The sequence below is a fragment of the Ursus arctos genome, unplaced genomic scaffold (genome assembly GCF_023065955.2).
Source record: "Ursus arctos isolate Adak ecotype North America unplaced genomic scaffold, UrsArc2.0 scaffold_8, whole genome shotgun sequence".
Classification (NCBI taxonomy): Eukaryota; Metazoa; Chordata; class Mammalia; order Carnivora; family Ursidae; genus Ursus; species Ursus arctos.
In genome coordinates this window covers 70,731,262-70,742,520 of record NW_026623100.1, presented here as the reverse complement: position 1 = coordinate 70,742,520, position 11,259 = coordinate 70,731,262, and the positions used below count along the sequence as shown (strand labels likewise).

Here is an 11,259-nt window from a genome sequence, read left to right as displayed (position 1 = left end):
ACCCACACATGCCCGGAGAAGAAAGTCAAATAAGGCCCCTCCTTGGGCTCCTCCTTCCCCTACAGGGCCGCAGCTTGCTTGAGCCCCATGACCCTGGGGCCTCAGTAAAGCTTCACACTTGTTGACTAGAGAAGTGGAAAACACACACAAACACACACACACACACACACACACACACACACACACACATATTTTTTCCCCCAGAATATATAGGGAACTTCTAAAACTTAACTTTTTCATAGTGGGTCTATTATTTTGCATTTGCAGCAGCAGTGTATAAGGGTTTCAGCTGTTCCATGTTCTTTTCAATACTTGGCAATTTTAATTTTAGCTATTACAGGATGTGTGAGCGGTATCCTATTTTCTCTAGATTTATGAACTAGAAATTTAAGCTATGCCAAATAAGTAAGTAAATAAAACATTAACTCTAAGCCTCTTCATGTCTACTTTTTAATTTTAGAGAAATTTCTTAAGAATAGCTCTTGTCATGGAGAAAACTTAAAGTACAGCAATTTCTTCAGTTTGACCTGTTTTTTTCTTCTCCTAAATTCAACTAAAACATAAATTAATGCCTTTCATTTTAAAGAGGTTATTAAGACCATTCACTTCTCATCTCTCATAAATACTCTTTATGTATTTGTGTCGTTTTCAACCATAGATATATGTTACTTTTCTAAAAATGTTTATTTTCAAAAAATAAGCATTAATTTCTTAAAGAAAAAATAACGAGAATAATCATAAGAATAGACAGTAGGGGGCAACATAATATTGCCATTTTCATTTCAGACACTCAGCAGTATCTTAGAGCTGTAACATTATCAAATAAGTACTTCTTATGTTCCCTTAAAAGTCTGGTAAAATAATTTTCCCCCATTTCTAAATAAGAACTCTGTATGACTTCTAGAGTAATTCACTGCAACTTCCAGTCATCTGACATTTGCCTAGTACCTTTCTAAGTTGTTTTTTCTGTTTGGTAGCAAAAAATGACATTATACATCTACTGGAACTCCTTGTCCCTTTCTCCCCTATCCACTCTCTGAAGCCCAACACTCTCCAAACCAACCCCCACCAAAATATTTAAATCAAAACAAGACAAATACCATGTTATCCTTAGTTATAGATAAAGGAAATGGTATAAACACAAGTCATTTTTACTTCAATACTTATGTTCTTTTTTTTTTTTTCTTTTTACTTAACGCCACATAAAACCTAAAATTTCAGCTCTTGGAATACAAAAAGATCACTTCAAAGAGTATTTTAGCAAAAAAAAAAAAATGTGTAATAAAATCAGCATTCATGCGTGATAGCGGGTCAAAAATGTTATTATGTTGCTTGATAAGCACATTCCTTATCACTATAAACTTTATCAGTTGGTCCCATCATCTCAATACTTTGGCCTATCAAATTTTGAAACTCTGAAATGTAATATAATTCTACTTTGAAACTTCACATAATTCAGGCCAAGTTTTGTGATAAAAAACAACTCAGCATTACTTAAATGGAGTCAGTACAGGCTTCTTACAGGAAGAGAAACAATAAACTGCTTCATTATACTGGCTTCAATATATGTTTCATTCTGTACAACTTCTCCCCAAGTATTTGTTACATATAAGCGATTTTGCTTCTCTTTACTCCTTTCATCAGGAGAATTTGTTGGTGTTGTTATCCTGAAATTTCCTTCACGCTGAATAACCCAAATTAGGTCAACTCATACTATAGGTCTTTTCCTAGTACTATTTTTTTTTTAAGATTTTATTTATTCATTTGAGAGAGAGAGAGAGACAGCCAGCGAGAGAGGGAACACAAGCAGGGGGAGTGGGAGAGGAAGAAGCAGACTCCTAGCGGAGGAGCCTGATGTGGGGCTCGATCCCAGAACGCTGGGATCACGCCCTGAGCCGAAGGCAGACGCTTAACGACTGCGCCACCCAGGCGCCCCAGTACTATTTTTAAACAAGACAAAGGTCCCCAAGACATTATGGCAGATCACTAAAACTTTCAGAGACATAAATCCCAAACAGGCATAAGCTTTCACAATAGTAGAAAAGATATGTCTGTTTATATGTGTTTATACATGTACGTACACACACATCTACATATGTGATAATTAGGTATACAATGCATAACAGTTGTTTTCAGAGATTGTGGTTTCTGAATTAAACTGAAAAGAAGTAGTGATAGCAACTCAGGATCTATCTGAAATAATTTGTTGGAAGAACAATTCTAGGGTTCAAGCAACATGGAATTAGTGGCAAATGAGAAGGCTCCAAAATTGAGTTCCCAAAAGGTATGTTAGGAAAGGCCTGAGGAACCAACAGCTGATTTTGGAGCTAAAGCTACTGGGAGTGTAATCAACAAGTACAGGGCAGTCTAGAGGAATAACAATCTGAGTTCTCAGCTGATTCCTGGGATGGGAAAGGAAAAGAAAAAGAAGATGTATCAGGAATTAAACAATGGATGAAGAATCACGACTCTGAACACGCAGTCCCACAGGAATCCTTCACCCTACATCCCTAAAAATTTCTCTTCCACTGATGAAGCGGAGAACAGCTTCATCCTGAAAACAGAAAGTCTTATAGAAAGATGTAAGTAAGGGGTGCAGTCAGTTGAGCATCTGACTCTTGGTTTCCACTCAGGTCACAATTTCAGGGTTGTAAGATCAGGCCCCACGTAGGGCTCCACGCTCAGCGTGGAGTCTGCTTAAGACTCTCTCCCCTCTCCCTCTGCCCCTCCCACTCATGCTCCCTCCCTCTCTTTCTCTGTCTCAAATAAATAAACAAATCTTTAAAAAGAAAAAAAGGATGTAATTAAGTTCAACAGGAGACATATACCCTAGGACTGATCCTTTTGTTAGTATGTGATTTTCTGATTTGGAAGAATATCCTGTTCTGATTATAGAAGAAAACAAATCAGTTAGATGAAACTGTGTTAAACTTAAATAAGTAGGTAAATAATGAGGTGTGTTAGACAAAGTAAGTAGGGTATATATGTATGACCATACCACATATTAAAGAGGCACTAAAAATACAAAAGGCAACCAATGTACCATTCGTGATGCACTAAATACGCATGAGACCTATAAAATGTTCGATATGTGTGAGATCTTGATACAATTAGCCATTAGTGACACTTACTCTGGCTGGTCCTCTGCCCAAGAAATACAATCCAATCAAATCCATGACTTCTCAGCAAGCTAACTGGCAACCTATGGCTGCGACCTGGTATACTCGCCCCATAGCCTCTTCTACAGAGCAAGTGTCCATCACTAGCTTCAGGCACAGTCCCTATGACTGGGTCGCCTGGCTCAAACCTCAGCTCTGGTCCTCTTTACAACCATACTATCAGGGGGAAGCTGACTGGGCAGCATGGGAGTCAGGACACAAGAAGTGAACAGAACTCAGGATTCAGGTAATGTAATCTTTCTACCCCACTGACACCCTACCCTAACAACAGTGTTAAATCTGCCCAACCACTTTCTCCTTGTTCCTCACTGTGCACTTCAAATTGATTCAATAAAAAACAATGATATTTAAAGCATCCTCATTGGTCTGTACCCCTTTCTGCTCCACGACTTCTGGAATGGCTGGCTTGGTAGTATATTTGGAGCCCAACACTGCATCACAGTAACTCCCCACAAGGCCCTTGAACACAGACAGAGACTTCTAAGACTTCTGCTCCTCTCATTTTATTTAGGCATATGAGCCCACTACTGAAAGCTCATCTAGGCTCTAAACCTCTTCCTAGAGCTCACTACTCTCAATCTGCAACAGGCTTAATGTGTCACCCAAAACAGCACTTTGAGAGAGGGGCCTAACCTACGTATCGCAGCTGCAATAGCAATGTGGCCTATTTCTCTTTATTTATTGCCTCTACTAAACATCAGCCAAACTTCAGCAAACAACGGTGATGACACAGTGCTAGAGTCTAGCCTGTAGCCACAAAATGAAAGGACATAGTTCATGAGAAATGAATGGAGATATTAGCTACATAAAACAGGTAAGAAATTACCCATTGCTGTTTACGATTTTTTCTTTTTTAATTAATAATGATAAGTCAAAACAGACACATTATGGAGAAAGAATCACTCCCCACACCCTAGAGTTGTTTAAATGAAGGGCTCTGCTTAGAGACAATATTTCAATTAAAATTTAACTACAAAATGGATGTTGTTGTATAAATATTATCATTATAAATAGAGCAGAGTTTTCTGCACAATATAAAGAATAATGCTAAATGCCATCTCTCAGATGAGGCTAAAAGGGTAGATAAAAAAGGAAAAGCTACATAAAAAATAAGGCTATTAGAAACAATGCAAATTACAAAAAATATCTTAAAGTGCCTTGTCATTTCTGAAAATAAAATACAGAAGAAAATTTGATACCTATTTAATGAAATACAGCTAACAATAGAGCTCATTTTAATATTACAATTGTTTAACCTCCTTCTAATACAGGTTATGTCAATTCCCTAAATTGAACTTTGTCCCACTCCCATGCTTCCCTTATCCACCCCAAGGTTTTTGATGAATTAGTACTCTTGAAACTGAGAAAAATTTCTTATTTGGAGTATTTTCATAGTACCATGTAATCAGAACAGAGAGAAAGACAGAAATAAGGTGGATTTCCATACATTTTATATGAAAATCAGCATCATTATTTCATAGTAGGATATTTACACAAAATTATATATATAAATGATGTATATATAACATCTATATTATATATATATACGTATTATGTAATCATATAATTTTGTGTAACAATACAACTATGAAACAATGATGCTGATTTTCATATAAAATGTTTGAAAATCAATCTTATTATATAAACAGTCATAGCTATGTATATATGCTACATATATTTTACAGTTACATGCAGTTTGTCATTTCTTCATCCCACTGAACTATGGCATAAGGGACAGAAGTTGTAGTTACTTATTTCCTGAGCCAGAACACAGTGCTTGCATACACTGCACATCCAGAATTGATACTCAGTGATCGGGCTTCCCGTGGCAACACAAGTTGGCAGTTTCCCTTCCCCTCTGTAAAAACCAGAAGAGAAACAATGAATTATACTTTAAAACTTCTAATTACTCAAACTACTTATTACACTTAAAAAACTAAGGAATGAAAAACATCTCCAGGCAATTTTCAATTAAAAACTTTTCTTATAATGAGAAAATTAAACATTAATACACTTACAAGACTAAATAAAAGAGGGTATAATCTTAAGGTAAATTACTTCAAAGTTTAGCACTTAAATTATTATATCACACTATTACACTTATAGAAATCCCACTTTCTAATAGGGTGAATGATATACATTAATTATAATCAGCCTACCCTTCAAGAAGGCTGTCCAATTCAGATTTTCTATTATCTTTTGGAGTATGTTTCGTGAAGATTTCTAAAGCAAGATCTTCATATTGCTGTTTTTGCTCTGCACTGAGGGTCTCTAAAGATTCAAGTTTAATAAAAGCTTTTGAACAAGTACCAAAAGCTCTACTGGCACACGCACAGAGTGCTAACAGAGAGTAGATCTCAACGGCAGGGATGACGTCTTCATAGTCTCTCAGGTGAAGAGCTAGGAAAAAGAGGACAATTTAGATCTTGAAAAGTGATCACAATATCATGATCATGCATGGAAAAGAATCTGTGTTAAGCTGCTTTAGTTTAACCTACATGAACTTTTATAAACTTAAAAAAAAAAAACAAAACAGCGGCAGGCAATCGAAGCGCTGGCAGAAGGAAGGAAATTACGTGATCTCACAGTTCTGTAACACTAGCCAACAGCTCAGGTGCCACAAAAATAACCACCGCCAAACGATGCACTTGCTGTGCCAGTTAGAAATACACACACAGACAAAAAATAAAAATTGCTGTCGCAACATAGCTTTTGTTTCATATAAATATAATCAGAAATTTCTGTGGCATTTCAGAAAAAGTAAATTAATATTATACCGTTAGTCACAATTTTCAATATCATGTTTCTTTTTGGCAGAAAAGCAAAGCAGCGTGAAATGTTTTTCTTTGTGTTTCTTTGAGAAAAAAGAAGTGACAATGAGCCTCTAAGTTGTCAGTTCAGAAAAGTTATTTTGACAGCTACCATATCTTATTTTCACTTTTTCTATACTAGAGCTATAATCTTTCTTAAAAATGTACTGCAGAATTAATAGACTGTATATGGATTTCTTCACCCAGTAGGTGAAAGCTCTAAGTTAAAGTTCTAATTTGTCTTGGGGCGCCTGGGTGGCTCAGTCATTAAGCGTCTGCCTTCGGCCCAGGGCGTGATCCCGGGGTCCTGGGATCGAGCCCTCCATCAGGCTCCCTGCTCCACTGGGAGCCTGCTTCTTCCTCTCCCACTCCCCCCGCTTGTGTTCCCTCTCTCGCTTGCTGTCTCTCTCTCTGTCAAATGAATGAATAAAATCTTTAAAAAAAAAAAAAAAAGTTCTAATTTGTCTTATAAGTCTAGAAATTGTGTATAGGTTATATAAAATACAACCATTTTAAACATAATTGCATAATTTATACCACATAGTAATCAGTTAAAATTAAATGAAGGTCAGGGATAAACATACAAAAATAAAAATGATTCTTGTGTATAACTAATAACCAATTAGAAAAGAACTTTACAGTCCCCTTGCTAATACAAATGGTTACACAGATCTATGTTCATCAACATGGAAATATGACTGCAATATTCACCATAGGGTATAAAGCAAGTTCCTGAACAACATGTGTGATATTATTTTAAGGAAAACTATCTACAATTTTATAGGCATGGAGAAATGTCTAAAAGGAAGTTCACCTAAATGTTAGCAATCATTACTTCTGACTTATAAGATTATTTTACAAGTTATTAGATTATTTTACCTTTTTCTTTGTATTTTTTTCTGTTTTGACTTAAATTGTTACATGTCTTTTTTTCTTACACCTGTGTAATTTTAGTAAAAAACAAATGCTATGGAAAGCTATTAATATGGAAATATCTTACAATATATCATAATGTTTTTCAAAAAGGACATAAAGTATGGCCTGTTATACTCCTGATATTTTAAAAAAAACAAATTTCTATATATATTCAAAAGCAGATGGACTGGGCTATTAATTGTTTAACTCTGAATAAATAGAATAGTGAATGCTATAGATGGGGGGTTTTTTTTGCTTATCTCAAACTTTTGATTTTAATGTGAACTGTAATTATTACTTTCTATGTATTAAAAAAAATTAAAAGTGCTTCAAAAAGGGGAATGCACAAAACAAATTACAGATAGCAAACCTCAAACATGAAAATAAACCCATACATAAAAGATTTGTTGAAATTAATATATGGGCAATCTGAAGGAGCTGGCCCTTCATATTCAATTGATCATTTTTATACATCTTATATACATTAGTTCATATGCCCACCTGTCTTCAGTGCAGTGTCAACATATCCCTCATAGAGCTGCCTCTGTGCCAGTATAAAGAAGTGGTAAGCCTCGGCCCCCCTCCAAGCATTATCTGTGAAACGACTAGTTGTAGACAGAACTTCTTCTTCCAGCAAACCAGCCAAAGCAGAAGTGGCCTATGAGTCAAGCAGACCCACGTTTTCTGTCAGCACAACCATGACAGTCATTCCAATAAAGATAGCTTCTGAAACGGTCATACATTAAAATATCCAAGTAAGCGGATTTTATCATTACAAAACTGTCATTACAGATTTAATGTCTCCATTAGAATTCATCTTTGTTAAGCCAGTATAATCAAAAATTGCTTCCAGTTTTACTGAGGCATAACTGACAAATAAAATTGTAAGACAGTAAAAGTGTACCTCGTGGGGGTCCGACACACAAATCACTGTGACTCAGGTGCGGTCACATTTTAAAATAGAACTGAGTATAAACTTACTAAGAGATTCACTTACACATAAAATAATATACATATTCTAGAAATGTTTCTAAAACTCACCGGTTAGAAAACAAAGGCTACAGATTAGTCTTGCTGAGAAAATGTTCAATATTCCTAAGTAGAAATTTCTAAATTTGAGTATTAATTCCAAGTCATCATTCCTTTTCCTCTCCTCATTTAAGAAAATAAATGCAAACAAGCAAATTAAATGGTCTGTCCACAAAGAGAAGTTTGATAGTTTTGTTTTGTTTTTTTTTCTCAAACACATGAGATGATTTCACGTTCTGTAATGTTCTGCCTTACCTCTGAGCTCTTTCCCTTAACTTTTCCTTTTTGGGCATTTTTCATTTGTTCATGGTACTGCTCTATGAGTAAAGCTGACAGGACATACAACTTCTTGACACGTAAAGGTTTGGTTCTTTTCTTTGCCTCTTCATCTGCAATCTTTAAACATTTAAAGAATATGGGAAGACATTCCTTAATCAAATTATATTTGTACAATCATTTCTGAAATTTGATCTTTAATAAAAAGAAAAATAGTAGGATGGAACATAAATACCACCCACTTATGATAAATATTTTAAAACCCATTTTCTTTTCTTTAGCTTATAAGGACTCCGTTCTTTCCCTAGCATTTAGCCATGGAGTTACAACTCATAACAATTTCAGAAAATAACAAATGCTCTTAAATAACTAAGTCACAATGAAGTCACAATGAACTAAGTCACATTTCAAAGTTTTCATGCAAGGGGTAGCATTTTCCATAAGAAGATTTTAAAGGTGATGTTCCAAGTATACTGAAATAACAGGACTTTTACATGGTACAGCCTTCAGAAATAAAGATTTCTTTAGAAGATTGAGGGGAATTTTCCACTTTTCATTAACTCAAATGGGAAAAAACAGAATAGGATGTTAATTTTGCATACATTAATACCATACTAATCATCTTCCCTCCAAATGCATATTATGAAAAAACTGTAATGTCTTTAAAATGTGTACATTTAAAAGGACTCAAAATTCTATTATCAACAGGATTTAATTCCCAGTTAAGGGAATTTGTACGTTTATGGTCCCTGAAAATTCTATAATTTTTTGTTAACTTCAGTATTAATATTCAATTGTTTAGGTATTGATAAGGTACTGACATTAATAAACAGCCTTTGTAGTAAAAGGTAATAATACTAAGATAATGCATAGCTATAGAGGTAATGAAACTAGAGGGATTTTGCTATGCCAAGTATTTGTTTTCCAAGAAAATAGAAAATGTGTTCTTTAATACACAACACTGGTAACTAGAACATACCAAATACTCAAGAGGATTATTTTATTACCTTAAACATCAGTTTAGCAGCATCATAAAAGTAGTTGGCTTTCCGATAGAGTTCTATGGCATCAAGAGTTTTATTCTTTTCCAATAAATGAGATGCATACCTCGCTAACAGGGATCCGATTTCTTTCATACTGTGATTTTTAGCCAATTCAACAGCTTTGTTCCACTAGGGGGAAAAAATACACCATTCAGTTTCCCAAGCACTTACACTCACAGAAGTCATAAAATTCAAACAATAAAGCTTTCAGTTTATAGTAATAAATAACCCTACATCAAAATTTAAAAACTAGTGTATGTTTTTTAAAATAAATTTAATTAAAATCAGAGCAATTATAAGTTTATAAGCTAAACATGTATCAAAATGATTAAATGATGTAAGACTTTGATTTGCTTAAGACGTACATCGGAAAAGGAAAACTTGAAAGTTTATAATCACAATATTATAATTCAATTTCAGACCAGCAAGGAGTGAGAGAAAGCTACATTTGCTTATAGTAAAACAAAACATGCAATTTCAGTTGAGAAAATGTCCTATCAGATTTAACATTTAAAAGTTATTTAAAAAAGCCAATGGAGCTTTATAAAATACTTCAATACTTAAAGGAATACGCTGATATTCAGCAATTTCCACAATTCTGCACTTTACCTTTCGTTAAATTCCAACTCTTAAAAATATCAAATATATGTTTTCTATAAAGAGACAGGAAAACAGATTTGCCAAAATAAATATTGATAAGGTAACTCAAATCCTTCCTCTTGCAATGACCATTAACTAGTCCTTCTTTGGAAACAAAACCCTAATAAAATACAGAAGATTATGAAATTACTTCCAGACAAAAACTTGCCAGACTAGAAGCACAGGGTTTGTCCCCATATTGAGTTAGTTATGAGCGGTCACCCTTAATGGCAGCACTTCAAGAGGTAAGTGCAAACTCCAACATTTTCTAGGTCCTCAGCAAAGTAAGAGAGTATCTAGCTCCTTTCACAAAATTCACCTCAACCCTACACGGGCAACAGGCGAAAAGGATGAACGGGGACTTTAACGCTCAGTTCCTTACTTGGTTGAGATGCACACAGGCATCCACTGCATCCTTTGGCTGATTACATTTCAAAAATGCAGTCACTGCTTGTTCGCACATTCCAACCCTTACAAACATCTGGGCTATTTCCTGTAAGGACAGAACATGACTCTCAGATTTCAGAGACCAAGGGAATCACTTACATTTTCATTTATAAAACTCCATAGGGACATATGAATATTAAATGTACTGGTGGTTACAGTCATTTTTCGTTAAAACATACACAGGGACAGAGACTACAAACCAGAAAGGAGGCTAAGGCATCATTTTCTATAAAGCCAGTGTTTCGCTGGCTCACGCCACAGACTTGATTTTTAACCGGGTCCTGAACATACGCCACTCTTGTCTTCTCCCAGTACAGTAGCAACTTTACAGAAATGTCAAGTTCGGAAACAAACTCCATAGTAGTGTGTGAAAAAAACATTTAGGGCAACCAATGGTATGATCAGTGGTCATCGTTAGAGGCTTAAGGGGAATCTTACATTCACAGAGCTCTCACGGACCTCTCCAAAGACACGCCCCAGACAAGCTGGCCATTCGTTAGTTTAGGGAGCAGGATCCAGCTCCCCCGCGGGGTGGGGTGAGGAGAGAGACCACAACAAAAACCGACCGTACCCATGTGGCTTACTCTCCACTTTCAGAAAATCAATTTTCTTTTTCTTTCTGAGTATCTACTTGCCTAGAGGTTTTCTCTCCCCACCCTCACTTCTAAAGTATTTTGGGAAAACCATAAAAGTACATTTTGGATCCAATTATCTTTTTAAAAGTAATATTTGTATTTTCCTGGTTATAAAGTAACACATTCTCATGGTAGAAAGAAAGAAAGAAAGAAAGAAAGAAAGAAAGAAAGAAAGAAAGAAAGAAAGAAAGAAAGAAAGAAAGAAAGAAAAAGAAAGAAAGAAAGAAAGAAAGAAAGAAAGAAAGAAAGGAAGGAAGGAAGGAAGGAAGGAAAAGTTAGAAAGCAC

At 35.2% G+C, this 11,259-nt stretch overlaps 1 protein-coding gene across 2 annotated transcripts in view; it reads right to left on the bottom strand.

The window, feature by feature from the left end:
* Positions 1-2,026: 2,026 nt before the first annotated feature.
* WDR35 (WD repeat domain 35) overlaps positions 2,027-11,259 on the bottom strand; it is a 57,075-nt gene continuing 47,842 nt past the window's right edge. The window contains exons 22-27 of one of the 2 annotated variants that reach the window (XM_026519378.4): positions 10,274-10,384; positions 9,217-9,381; positions 8,189-8,329; positions 7,406-7,562; positions 5,339-5,579; positions 2,027-5,037 (exon numbers count right to left, since the gene is read on the bottom strand). In XM_026519378.4, the coding sequence (XP_026375163.2) occupies positions 4,887-5,037; positions 5,339-5,579; positions 7,406-7,562; positions 8,189-8,329; positions 9,217-9,381; positions 10,274-10,384 (966 nt within the window). In that variant the 3' untranslated portion in view covers positions 2,027-4,886. The other variant, XM_057309248.1, reaches the window with a different exon arrangement.